The sequence below is a fragment of the Cercospora kikuchii genome, assembly GCF_019650295.1.
Source record: "Cercospora kikuchii DNA, contig_00004, whole genome shotgun sequence".
Classification (NCBI taxonomy): domain Eukaryota; kingdom Fungi; phylum Ascomycota; class Dothideomycetes; order Mycosphaerellales; family Mycosphaerellaceae; genus Cercospora; species Cercospora kikuchii.
This window is the reverse complement of record NW_025408585.1, coordinates 4,007,411-4,021,010: the sequence shown is the minus strand read 5'-3', so window position 1 is coordinate 4,021,010 and position 13,600 is coordinate 4,007,411. Positions and strand designations below refer to the sequence as shown.

The following is a 13,600-nucleotide window of genomic DNA, read 5'->3' as shown; positions in this document are numbered from 1 at the left end:
CGAAGCCGGAGCTTATGGCACTCAGGTTTTGAAAAACGATTCTGAGGTCGATCTTGCAGACCCCATTTCATCCAAGTCATCTGGTGCGGCGCGACCATCATTCATGCCAACATTCATCTCCTACGATCACCTTGGCTTTGAGCTTTACACTGACAGTCTGCTGAGCCGCGTTGGGCGCGATGCCGATCTTCTGTGGTACAACAGCAAGCCCCAGCTCTCCACCTTGTATCGGCTCACTGCTGTGTAACATAAGACGATGCTCCCATCAGCAACTCCGGCCCATCGTGAACTCGGGATATGTTCTTTGACTCAACAGCAACTTGAAGATCAAGCCTGGCACATACTTTGCTAATAATCAGCCGTGCCGAATTACAGGCAGTGATGTTTCCGCCGTCCACGCTCGTGGACTTATCAGAAAGAGTGGAGTCCTACGGCAACATGCAGCTTGCCATCCATGTAGACGGCAGCAGTGTTTGAAGCGACAGATCATTTTTGCCAGTCTACTCCACGTTGTCCCTCATTCTCTAAAATCTCACTGCTCCCGCCTCCAGCGTCTGACTGTACGTCCCGTTCGACTTGTTTCCGCTTACCTAGTATACAAAGTCTTTCTGTTTATCCACCGATTCCAGCATGCCGTTAAGTGCTTCAAGAGAGCCGTACGCCAATTGGCTACCAGCCGAGATCATCAAGCACGTCTTGAGCTACCTGCAGCCCCCATCTCCAGAAGCGCCCGGCCGCGCCCGCTACGAGCACATCGAGTTCGCGGATGAGCGTGCGGAAGCCGTCAATCAGTTCACAGCTGCAAGCCAGAAAATCTGCTCCCCAAGTTGAAGACAAACGACGTGGCACACGAGGTTGGACTGCTCACGCTCAGCAATGCCATGCGTGCGTGTCGACGCTTCCGCGATATCACCCAGCCTCTTCTGTACGAGAGCTTTCCAGGACAGCCTGTTGCAACCCTGCCAAAACTGAATCGGACGCTCTTTGCAAGACCCGATCTAGCTTGTATGGTCAAGAACATTACGATCGACGATTGGGAGTTGGATGTTTTCCAGGGAGATCAGTGGGTGTAATTCCAGAGAATAAGTGCTTGAGACCATGCTGACGTATACTCCTCTTGCCCAGATGGTGGGAAACTACGATTTCAGACGTCGGAATGAGCTCTCAGCTTATCGAGGCCATCAAATCGAAAGCTGAAGCAGGCTCGGAAGATGCGCAAGTTGCTTTGCTGCTGTGTCTTTGCACAGAAGTGCAAGCCATCGATATTTCCATCCCGATCATGTTCCGGAGGGCTAGCATCGTTGGCATGCTCATGACGGAAATCGGCCAACAGCGTCCCAATACACTCTTTCGAGGCACTGACCAAGATATTCCGCCGCACATGCCCGCAAGTCTGCCACTCCGAAAGCTGAGAGATGTCAGTACGCGCTCCGGCAATACTGCGCTCACTTTCGGCCTCCCGCTTTTGATAGAATCATGGCTCCCAAGACAATCAAGCGCCTCACGCTGTTCCGCATATCGTTCCAACCCGAGAAGTTGCCTTTCTTGCCGAGCCTGGAGGAAGTTTGCCTGTGGCGATGCAATATCGGGGACTATCTCGGTGCGATGCTCGCAGGATGCGTCAATCTGCGGTCTTTGAAGGTCGTCTGGGCAGGCTCCTCTGTGGACCACATGCACAACGTCTATCCGATGGATACCGTCATCGACTACCAGCAAATCGGCGACTTCATCAACGAGCACCTCACCAAGCTGGAGACGCTGGTTCTCGACCCACGCGAAGCATATCTCTTCGGCAAATCTTGCAAGCAATTGCACAGTCTGAACTTGTCCTCAATGGAGCATCTGAAAGAGCTCACCGTCGAAGCACAAGCACTCTGGGACCAGCATGTCACAGATGAATGTCCTCCTTGGGAAATCAAAGCGCCTCTCTCTCGCCTGAAAGACATCCTCCCATACTCATTGACCAAGCTCGCCATCTTGGCTGATCGTCGCAGCGATCACATGTGGGCAATAAACGACAAAGAGTAGCGCATCACTCGTAATGCGAAGCTCATGTTGTACGACAGCGCCAGATACCTCATCGATGCTCCGACAAGCTTCCAGTCATTCCACTTGGACGTGCCTTACCTGGAGGTCGAGCCAGGCCTCCGTGAACTGAAGAAGCTTTTTGCAGACCTCGGACGCTCCGCAGATGAGATTATCGGAGATCCTGATGTGCAGAGATCCAGCCCTGTTGTTGGTGCTACGACGCCAAAGGAGCAGCGCATCAAGTTGAGGGGCATCTTTGGCCTTTGGCTGCCAGAGAGCGGACAGTGGCCGACGATAGTGATCGAGAAGGGCGGTGAGATGTCGAAGGATGCAGACTGGGAGGAGTGGAGGAAGGTTATCGATCAGAAGATAGAGGTCGCCCGTGGATGGTTTCGGTATGAACGATGATGAAGACTTGACGATACATTGACTTCAATCGCTCGTTTCGCATGAGGCACACAGAGCTACGACAGAGTTCTAAGCAAGGCATGATATATTTCGGAGTTCTACAGCTACTTGCATTATCCTGAGAGCCAAGTCAAGGTTTGTGCTAGTACACCTATCGAGGTTCGGTATACACACATCGAGTCAAACCCTGTAGTCAATATTATGGAAACCACAAAACCCATTCAACAGCTACCTCCACACTATATCTGCACATACTCTATATTAATTTTCCCACTCAGCGAGCTGATCTGAGCAAAAGCGTCATTGCTCAGCTTCATAGTAGCTGGACAGGCCTCGCAATAATCCAAAAGTCTAACATCGATGGTGCCCCCGACGCACGGTTTATTCTGACCCGAAAGACACTTGAGCCTATAACGTCTTCCACAAGCTGCTCCGTTGTCCCATAGGCCCTCCGACACAGCTACGAAGAGGTTGCCCGAAGGGAATTGACCGGGATCATTCTGATAGCAGCGTGTTGGTGTGTACGGCGGGTTGTAGGAGACAGCAATGCCGACATCTGCGAGTGCAGAAGGCGCGAGCGTGGCGAGTATAAGGAAGATGTTCATTCTGGAGAACTTTAGTGATGTTGTTCTGACTTTTGTGTAGCCAGGGAATTCTACGTACTTTTCGATGGACCCGGACAGCGGGTGGGAATGAGGGACAGCGTTTAATGCAATGTTTCCAAGGTGTCACTGAAATTGAGCTTTTGCAAACTTCTCGTTGTATGTGAATCGTGTGCCTCGCACCATGTGCCCGGAAAAGAGAGCGAACACTTATACAGCGCCAATCGTGACTATAGTAAGACATGGAGTGCACACGCCTTGGATCAAGAAGTTCTAGGCCGTACACTTTGACCGAAACAACCCTCGTAGTCGCTCTTGGCACATAGATTACTGGTCGCGCTTGCCGGTGTTTTCTCCTTGACTGTCTGCTATTCGTCCAACACCCGAGCGGCGCGAGTCGGTATTTCTAGAAAGGCAAACCCAGTCTTGGTAGGGAGGAGCAGCGGTGCACCCAGCCGTTGACAATATTGGTGAGATCCCGTTCCATGTGGTGTCATGGGGCAGGACATGCATGCGAATTGCTCAGCCCGCGTGCTGGCGACGCCCAATTTTATTTCACCGCATGTTCGCAACCACTCTCGCCCTGGCGCAAGCTCAGCACAACGCGTTGGTCTTGTGGACTTTAGCGCGTGAGGCTCGAATGCACGCAACCTGGCTGTTCCTCGCCTGGCGGAAATGGTCATGATGGTCACTCTTAGAGCCTATAGTGTTGCGATGCGACAAGCAATGGTGCCCAGACTGCTTATCCTGAGCTTGATCACTACCAGAGTCCTGGAAATATGGGCAGGTGCCAGTGACAAGCGTGATCCGAACATCTGATCTTTGACTGACAGTACCCGCAGGACTGCACGTTTGTATCAGTGTTTATACTTGGCGAGTCAAATGTAGAAGCCATGCCTGACCTGCAGCATCTCGACGCGTCCTCTCCTGTATGGAGCTCGGAGCGACTCTCGGGTGCGCGGGACTTCGTATGTATTTGTACATACCAGATCCAATTTCGAACTCACTTCTTGGGGTTCAGGTATTCGTAGTACCGATGCAGAGGTTGTACAACATTCTTCGCGAAATCAGCTCTCCAACTTCCGTCTTTCACAATACCAGGTACATGTCGAAGAGTCCACGTGACGGCGGTGGCATATTCTTCTCCAGCCTCGCCTTGAACATCGTCCAGCCATTCAAACGCAACCGCCTGCCGCATGATTGAATCGGACTTTCCCGCCGCATATAACGAATTGGACCAGAGTGGATGGTCCTCGAGTCGGCGGCCAAAGCAGAGCTCCAGGAGCACGATTCCGAGTGTCGAGAAGCTCCGATCTTTTGTCATTTGTTTAGAGCTGTTTGCAACATTGGACAGGCTTGTCAATATGTAAGGCTCGCCGTGGAGTGTCACGGCGCTGCCATTAGCCGAGGTGGGGAAACACACGTCTTCAGAAGTCCATTGCTGTTTGAGCCAAGGCGTGGAGTGCAGCTGAAGATGAGATGAGGCCAATGTGAGGGCAACTCCGTAGCGCTCAACCCGTGTCAGGCGGAGTGTTGAACGTGGGTCAAGAATGTCTGCGAGGGTGGCAGTCGCAGCAATGGGCATATCGTGGGCTACCGGGAAGACCGCGTACTCGTTTTGTCCATCGCTAAGCCGTCCTAGACTGGTGTCGAGGGCTTTCTTAGGATCATGGACAGCAGAGCATGTTCGACACAGGCCATCATTCTCTAGGTTCATAGCGTCCAGCTGTGCTGTTGAGATAGTGCCAGGTGGAGCTAATGCCGAGGTCGATCTGGATGTCAGTGTCATTGTCGAGCCACTACTTGATCTGCTGCGAGTCTCAGCTTTACTCCACAATACTCAGATGCACGTAAATACCTGGTCGCTGCTAATGGTGTACTGCAGTCTCGTATAACAATGGAAGGCAGCTGACTGGCCGTTTGTGAACTTGATGATGTCCGCCCAGGGTTGCCAAGCTGTAATGTTGGAAGTGTGTGCATCAAGCGCCACTGAATGCATTGTTGGCCGCTGCAGAGTCTCAAGTGCATCTTCATCAGAACTGCGTTCAGGGACCGATGCTGCAGCCAGAGTCTGGCTGGTGATCTACAGTGACATGTCCAGACTTTATCCAGCAGCCGGAAGATGGTCGCCGCGTGGGAATAGAAGTTGAGGTGTTTCGCATTCGAGCGGCCAGCTGCCGGACTCATTCTCCCTCCGGCGAGTGTTGATATTCGGTCATTTTGAGTAAGAAATTTCTCGAGTTGCTTGTTGCAGCCGCCGATCTGGCGGAAGAGATCCTCCCTTTTCGCCCCGGTAAAGGCGTAGTGAAGCCGTTTCGCTTCAAAAACGGCGTTCGTTCTTTGCATAAGAATAACCTTGGCTTGTTGATTCTGAGTGGACGAAGGTGCCTTCTGCATGCCAAGGTCAGCGCCTGTTCTCTCCATACACACAGCCCATCGGTACCTGATTCTGAGCTTTCAGTCCGGCTTGGAAATTTGCGTCATCAACGCGACACTCCTTACTCAATCGCGCCATGAGCTCTAGGATGTCTTGTAGCACTTCCACATAGCGCTCGTGGCAATCAGAGAGACGCTCTCGCAGCGCTTCCTCCACGTGGTCTTCTATCCACCCCTGACCGCCCGGATTCGCCAGAAGTTGTTCGTACTCTCCCTGTTCTACAATGCCATCATGTACGAGCGGCGAAAGCAGCTCTATCAAGTTCAGCCTGAAATCGAGCTGGCAATCCTTGATCTTGCCGACATCTCGCTTGTGTGCTCGTTTCACCTTCCACCATGTATTTGTCACTTTCTTTGTGTCCTCGTAGTGTTCCATCGCCGAGATCAGAAGTGGGAAAGCACCCAACACTAGGCTGGCTGCCTCTATACCGGACATCGTATTCGTCGGGGGAACGTCGAAACGGTCGCAGTTGAGGTGATCGGCCGGCTGGGCCAGCTAGAGCGAGGATCAAGTCACAGAGTATAGGAAGCTGCGTAGACCGCAAGATACGTCGACCACCACCTGTGCTCGCTGAGGCTGATGGCGGGCGAGCTCGGTCTTGCAGCGCCTGGAACCAAGATGTTCATCTAAGCCACCCGCAGCAGTAGTTCTATGCACGATCAGCTACACGCAAGGCTGAATCACCCCGCCGCGGCTGCACGTGCGCATGGCGCAGATCCAGCAGCTTTCAAGGCCGGCTGAGCAGCTGACGGACGTCTTGTCGCCATTTTGCTGTTGATTGAGCATCGATGGCCGGATGATGGTTGATACTGCCGTGGATCAACTCACCTGAGACGAGACGAGACGAAGTAAGATGTATCCTCAGGCGGGACCAACCGCTTCGATTTATCCGACGCCGATAGCCGAGCGGACGAAAGCCCTCCTCAGTGTGTTCGACACCATCCTCGACGCACGACCTAGCGACGGCGAGAAACTGAGTGCGGCGGTGGACAATCATTCTCGCTTCAAAATCTGGGCCGGCAACATTGGCGCGTATCATGTCGACGCGCGGTCTTTGGACTCCCGAATCAAAGATGCACCAGAAGTGGCACGGAGAATACTTGAATTGCTCGACGAGCTCACTGAAGTGCATGAGGAAATCCGTGCGATTGTCTCCGGGGAACGTCAAGACGCGGCAGATGATGATCATAGCGACGACGGTGTAGAACCCGACACAGAGTTCGTCTCCGAGCTCAGCGAGCTCTGCCTGTCTGCGTCGGACATCATCACCAGTCTCCTCGAGGTGTCGGCGCTTCTTCGAAGAGCCGCTGGGCGAGACCGTTTTGCAAAAGCCGCAGCGGCGAAAGACCACGAGTTTCTGGACCAATTTGATAAAGGACATGTGGCCGAAAAGTTTCCGAAAGTGGAAAGCCAACCATGGCTCCGGGATCGTCTTGGAATGGCGAACGTGCAGCGTCGGCAATACCTTCGATATGCTCGAAAGCACCGCGACAGGATGGCACATGAGCCCGGAATTCTAGATGAACTTATGATCTCTCTGCCTAAGAAGGAGACCTTATTGAAAGCACCAATAGGGCAGCCACAGACCGTGATCTCCAGTCGTCCTACCCTGGCTCCAACGAAGGCGTCCACATTTGATCCTGAGCCTATGACGTATCCTACAGCGCAGACTAAGCATATCTATGTGTTCGATGATACTGTGTCGCAAGCCACTTCTGTGGTTACGTCAAGCGGCCATCAAGAAGGAGCAATTGACGTTGTCCGGCTAAGCGAATTGACCTCAGACGGGAAAGCTTTCGAGTGCCCGTGAGTCTGAGGAGGCAGAATTAGAGCATCTCGTGAGGATGGCTAACTTTGCAGTAGGTACTGCTGGACTATAGTCCAGACAAGACGTCAGAATTCGTGGAGGTATCTCTCAAAAACCGATTATATATGAGGCTTCGACACTAATCCTTATTCAGGAAACACGTTTTGCGCGACATACGAGCCTGGACTTGTACATTTCAATCGTGCAACTCTGGATTGTTCGAAGACCGGGACGCATGGTTCGAGCACGAGCTTGAGCATCATCGACGCCAGTGGACATGTCATGAATGCCCAAACGCAATCTTCGCTTCTAGAGATGCTATCGAAGCACATGTTTACGCTGTCCATCCTGCACTCCCGATTGAGGCTCTTCCAGCTATTATTGCCTCTAGTTCACGTCCAGTGACTGAGATCCCAGCATCAGCATGCCCCTTGTGTGATGAATGGCAGCAGGACCTTCTTGCTAGAGCCACGAAGATGGGCCATCCAACAACGAACGTGGTCGCTCCACTGCATGACTTTCGCCGCCATCTTGGTCAGCATTTGGAGCAGTTGGCACTTTTCGCGATAGCCCCAAACCTGGAACACGCCATGGCGTCTGGATCAAGCAACGGTCGGCATAACGGAATGTCCACAGATGGTGTTAAGGTAATGTCGTTTCTACCTAAGCAACAAAAATACTACCGGCGCATACTCATGCTAACACTTTCCAGGATATCGCAAACTGGACAACGGAAGTCGACATACTTGAGCTGGAAGATGTAGAAGTGGCCGGCAGTGCATTAGCACTGCACAACTACGAGCCACGATCCCAACGTGATGAACTGCGTCTGAGGAAGGGGCAAACGGTCATTGTGTCTCGTAAACACAAAGACGGTTGGTTGATTGCTAAAAATTCTGAGACTGGTGAACATGGCCTTGTTCCGGAGCACTGCTTGCAATTCTTTGGTCATGTGAAAAACGATCAGGAGAAGCAAATGAGCCACGATGGTGTTCAGCAAAGCGAAGACAACAAGATTGCGATGACAGAGGAGCAACTAGGACACAGACAGCAAGAGCAACAGCAGCGATTTCGTAAAGATCAGGCCAGACTTGAACAGTACCAGCAGCAATATGGCAACCTCGATCAGATCCCTGGACAAATTCTCGCAGAGCGTTCACATGCAGCACAAATGCCGTACACGTCCGAGCAGCAGCAGCACCAGAATGCTACAGTGCAGCCAACAGCAACGCCGGATCCACTCGATCAAGATACTGTCTTCTACGAAGATGTCCTTGGCGATCTGGCACTTTGCCCGGCCATTTCTAAACTCAAGGAAGAACTAGGCCCCAAAATATCGCGCCGTCGACTTGAAAAGCTGAGGGAGATTCTGGACATGTTCACAGATGCGCGATACGAGCTCGAAGTACTCGAGCAACACGAGCGTATACTATCACATCAGTACGAAGCCGAGCGCAGCCAGTCACATGGCTTGGTTCAGAATCCTATAGGTGGGGAGTCTCCCATCGAAGGATGGCAACTATCTCAGGCACAACGACGAACCCCAACAAGGCAAGAATTCGTAAAGATCATCCACGATCTAGCGCAACGATCAGGTACCGCGCATGATCAGAGTCCGATTGTAGAGGGTAAATCAATTGACCTATACGCACTTTGGACCAGGGTGGACATTATGGGAGGCTTTGATCGGGTGAACAAGGAGGATTTATGGACGGAAGTCGCATGGCGATGGACCTTTCCACCAAAACAGTACTCATCCGCCGGAGTTACGTTGAAGAGAATCTACATGACAGCAATCGCAGAATTCGATCATTCGTGGAATCAACCAGGCTTCCAACAACAAGAGCATGATCCAGAAGAGCAACATTCAGCGCTTGATGAGCAACATGCTGCCCATCAATTTACGCTGACTAATTATCCCGAGCTCGCATCGAGCACAGGGTTTCAAGGAGGAACTCATACAAAGCCGCTCGAGCAGTTGGGCATGGCGGTAACCTTGCCGGAGCCGGATCATATCTCCACGCTGGCAAGAATTTCCGGTCCCTCATTGACGTTGATGTATGGGGATCCTGAAGCAACAAAGACAGGTCACATCGAGTCAACAAAGAGGCTACTGGAGGCCGAGGATTTATTGACCAGCAAGCAAAACCCGTTTCCATGCCTCCTAGTTGTATATGGCTGCGACCGCCAATTCTCCTCGAGGAAGCAATGGAAGCGTCACATCCAGACACAGCATGTCCAACTTGAATACTGGCGTTGTACACAGTGCTTGAATGGCAGGCACGGGCCAGAACAGGATAAGGACTTTAATCGGAAAGATCTCTTTACCCAACATATTTTCCGCATGCATTCATCACAGAGTGAGCAGTCTGCCGCACGCGGAGGAAAGTTAATAAAGAGTGATGTGCAAAGAAAGTACGAAGACACTGAGGCCGAGAGGTGCCGCCGGAGATTGAGGCAAGCCCCGCGAGCAAGTCGATGCATACTATGCGACCAAGAGTTTACAGAATCCTGGGAAGAATCCCTCGAGCACATCGGCAGGCACCTCGAAACTGCAGCGAGACAAGGACATGTCGACGAGCTGAATCCAAGGAACTGGCACGTGGACAATGCTCTTCAACAGTACCTGCAACGCGAAAATATCTTAACACTCGATGCCAAAGGCTATCTTACACTGCGCTGAAACCTTGCAGCTGGGATGCTGGAGACGGAAAAAGCAGATTCAGAGACTGTTGATCCTCGCACGCTCAAGAATGCGGAACCAGAGTAGCCATGAGCAAGCATTGGTTCCAGTGTATATTTGCAATGATCTGCACATCGCCCGATGGCAGTGCCGACCCTCGCCAGATTGCGATGGCGCTGAGTAAGCTCTGGCCCGCGCGGGCTACCTGTAGCGGCGCTGGGTGCCATGACTGACAGCATAAGACATCGGCTAGGAGATGAGTCTATTGCAATTAATGCACTTTGGAACAGGGGCCGCAAAGTATTCGTTCTGGACTCCTGCCTTAGACAAGCACTTTCTACACGGATACGCTTCTGCGGAGGCTGCCTGCCATCGCAATCGACGTTGAGCTTTCTCAGACAACTCCGTCTTCTGCCAATGATCGTGAAGCTCTCCAAGATTCGATGAACAAGCCCTTGGAGCGCCGTATGACACCTCTGTCGTATGAACACAAGGACTTTGACATTTTCGATGCAGTCCTGACAATCTTCCGAAATCCCAGCTGGAATTTTCGTGCTCTACTCATGAAGCATGTCAGGCAATACAGGGCTACGGCCGAGGTATCCGTCGCAGGCAAGAACCGGTCACGATAGGTGAAGCTTTGAACATGATCATGTCTATCATTTGAGCCCAGCTTTCCTAATCATCAGACCTCGGATCTCAGTCAAAGAAAGCGGAGCAACAACAGCTCTCCCAATAGTTCCAGGGTTCCCATATGGAGAAAAGACGAATGTGCGCAAGGAGGGAGCCAAAGAATCATGCTAATAAGTTGTGCAAAGCTTTCCGTCCAGGATAATCATTGTCAGGCCCACCGTCTCCATCGACGTGCAAATGAGTACGTTGTAACAGCTGCGCCGACCATCTAGGTGTTGCAGCCTCTCAAGTACATGCTGCTCTTCCACCCACGTAGCGAATGCTGCTCTTTTGAACGCAGTCAAGTAGGCTTCAGCTGGAGGGTCTGCTTTGTCTCGCATTCTGCTGGAGATTCGCGGGTCCATCGAAGCTCGTCGGCTCAGGCTGACTTTTGGGCGAGATGCAGTTCGCGACAGGAAGTGATTGCAGAACAATCCCGGGAGTTGCTGAATGGTGAAGCGACACGACGCCTGAACATGTATGCGCAGAGGGCTTGAACGCGTCGCGATGTGGACGATTGGCTCGATTGCTCTCTGCGCGAGCGCGCGTGCTGCGTCTCGTGTGGCTGCTTAAGGTATCTAGACGTGCTTCGATATGGTCGCGAGATGTGTTGCTATCTCGGAAGATAAGACGGTTGGTATCGTCGTTTGGCGGTGCTTTAGCTGTTGTGTTGGGCGTCGGTGTCTGCTTCCAGGCGGTGCTGTCGTTCGCGAAGTCACACGTCTTACTTGGGCAACAGACGAGCATCGCTATTGCCTACTGTTGGGTGGCACCAAGCTCGTGTAACAGGCACTGGCGGCAACAACAGGCTTCAAGATCTAGTCGGTCAGCGACTCTACGACAGGTCGCGTTGATTCTGACATGGCCATCGTCACACGCATGAGATCCTGCATCACGACTCTGGGTGGACGCTCTCCTGCCAACGTCGCCGGTGAAGATCGTCCTTACCACGCTAGAAAGCATGTGCTGTCTTTCCAAGAAATTTCAACGTGCTTCTTTCTTCTAAATCATCTCTGCGAGTCTGCCAGACATCCGCGTCGGGATCTCAACGGCTAATGGCGTGGGATGTTCTTCTGAGCCGACATTTCTACACATTTCTCCTTTCCTCCACGTAACAATCAGATAACACTGTCAAATCCCGCTGACATTCTCGCAATACATCAGGGATGTCGCATAGCAGAACATTCGCCTGTGGGAAGCAGAGATCACCTCGTTGTCGTCATCCCACAGCTTTCTGCTCATGCAACCCTAAGCAGACCCCGACCCTAACGCGGAGCCCAGGGAGCGAGCCTCGCTGTATACTGACGATACACACCAAGAAGCCGCGCGACATGCGAGAACCGCCAGTCGACAGCTTTTCTGCCATTTACTCGTTCTGTGCGTGACTTCTGAGACATGTCGTGAATGTGCCACGTCTGCCATCTGCTCTGTCAAGCCAGTGGTGACTCTGCACAACTTGTTTGCTTGGCACAGTGCACCTGCTTCAAGTCTTTCTGGCAGTTTCTACTTGTTTCGAGCAGATTCTACTGCTTGACAGCGCTCATCTGACTGCTTCCGCTACATTTCGTTCTTTCCACGGTTCACTCAGCTTGCACCATGCCATTTTCGGCTAGACCGTCATGTGAGTGTGCCAAACGTCACCGCGACCGTTGAGTCTTGAAAGCTTCAGTGCTCCGCCCGATACCGGACGGCTATAAGTATCATCCAGCCTTCGCGTTTCTGCTTCTTCCGCTTTCCAACATGCACTCTCGACTTTCAGTCTGCTCGCCTCACGGCGGCACTGTCTCACGAAACACGAGCAACAAGACAGAACATCGTTCACAAGAGCTCCATCATCACCATTCGGCAATCGATCATGCCTTTGAAGTCAACATCTCCCCGTGAGCGAGTCGACCCCACAGCCGCCGAACAGCCGCGCAGCACAGCCTTGGCGACCACATACCAGCGTTACCTCTACAGCAGATGACGGCATCGCCGATATAGCAACTCTGTTGCGCGGTTAAAGGAGATGTCCTGGTATCGTACCACACTTCAAGGGAGTCGCTCTGGTATCGTACCACAGCGGACAGGTCACGGAGATATGTGAATGACCTCTTCCCTACAGCGAATGAGAGACCTCTCTGAGACAGGGAATCTTTTTGCCCCCATTTCGTGGTACGCGCCAAGGTCCTCTTGTTTGCAAGCACAAAAGTCCCCAACTTCCCTCCTCTCTTCTCTTCCTTTTCTCTCCAGCTTCCAGATCACCAAAGAGCAGCAACACACATCTCACGAGATACAACCCACTCTTGAAGCATTCGACAAAAAGACCACACGAGCAGAAATCAACAGCCAACCGAGTCGACATGGCTTGCTACGACTGTGGCCTGTGGGCAGCCCTCTCCTTCAAGGTGAGGCGCTGGCGTGCAGAACGACGATCGAGCCGCAAGGCAGTGGATTGGGACGCCATCGAGCGGGCCGGTCAGCTTCGTGCTCGCTGGGGCGAGGCGAAGGGCTGAAGGGATGGGGGAGGATTTCTTTTGTTACTCACCTTGATCCGTAAAGCCAGACGGTGTCTCGTAAGTCGCATCCTCCTTGAATGGAGCTCTGCTGCAGAGACGCTGGAGGGTCGGTGATGGGTGGGGATCGGAGGGGGAGGATTTCCTTTGTTACTCACCTTGAACCGTAAATTCCAGACGGTGTCTCGTAAGTCGCATCCTCCTTGAATGGAGCTCTGCTGCAGAGACGCTGGAGGGTCGGTGATGGGTGGGGATCGGAGGGGGAGGATTTCCTTTGTTACTCACCTTGAACCGTAAATTCCAGACGGTGTCTCGTAAGTCGCATCCTCCTTGAATGGAGCTCTGCTGCAGAGACGCTGGAGGGTTGGGGATGGGTGGGGGCCTGCGGGCGGCCGACAAGAGAGATACCTGTACGTGGTGTCGGCTACGAACCTGGTGTCTTTGTTACATCAGAGCCAAATCTCTCAC

General features: G+C 52.5%; 4 protein-coding genes across 5 annotated transcripts; 3 read left to right on the top strand and 1 right to left on the bottom strand.

Moving 5' to 3' along the window:
• Window positions 1-630: 630 nt before the first annotated feature.
• CKM354_000777700 (uncharacterized protein) lies at window positions 631-831 on the top strand (the record flags this gene model as incomplete). The annotated part of the gene is made up of 1 exon (XM_044803135.1): window positions 631-831. One exon carries the CDS (start codon window positions 631-633, stop codon window positions 829-831), a length of 201 nt encoding a protein of 66 aa, XP_044659070.1.
• A 50-nt stretch (window positions 832-881) lies between these two features.
• Window positions 882-2,436, top strand: CKM354_000777600 (uncharacterized protein; the record flags this gene model as incomplete). The annotated part of the gene is made up of 4 exons (XM_044803134.1): window positions 882-1,063; window positions 1,126-1,417; window positions 1,489-2,003; window positions 2,067-2,436. 4 exons carry the CDS (start codon window positions 882-884, stop codon window positions 2,434-2,436), a joined length of 1,359 nt encoding a protein of 452 aa, XP_044659069.1.
• Window positions 2,437-4,041: 1,605 nt separating this feature from the next.
• Window positions 4,042-5,910, bottom strand: CKM354_000777500 (uncharacterized protein; the record flags this gene model as incomplete). Of its 2 annotated transcripts, none has more annotated exons than XM_044803132.1 (3): window positions 4,042-4,849; window positions 4,897-5,429; window positions 5,482-5,910. In XM_044803132.1, the coding sequence occupies 3 exons, from the start codon at window positions 5,908-5,910 to the stop codon at window positions 4,042-4,044; spliced, it is 1,770 nt and encodes a 589-aa protein (XP_044659067.1). The 2 variants fall into 2 exon arrangements, with proteins under 2 accessions (XP_044659067.1, XP_044659068.1); XM_044803133.1 differs by having other exon boundaries at window positions 4,042-4,846.
• Window positions 5,911-6,328: 418 nt separating this feature from the next.
• Window positions 6,329-9,965, top strand: CKM354_000777400 (uncharacterized protein; the record flags this gene model as incomplete). The annotated part of the gene is made up of 4 exons (XM_044803131.1): window positions 6,329-7,281; window positions 7,339-7,383; window positions 7,437-7,929; window positions 7,995-9,965. 4 exons carry the CDS (start codon window positions 6,329-6,331, stop codon window positions 9,963-9,965), a joined length of 3,462 nt encoding a protein of 1,153 aa, XP_044659066.1.
• Between the last annotated feature and the right edge of the window lie 3,635 nt (window positions 9,966-13,600).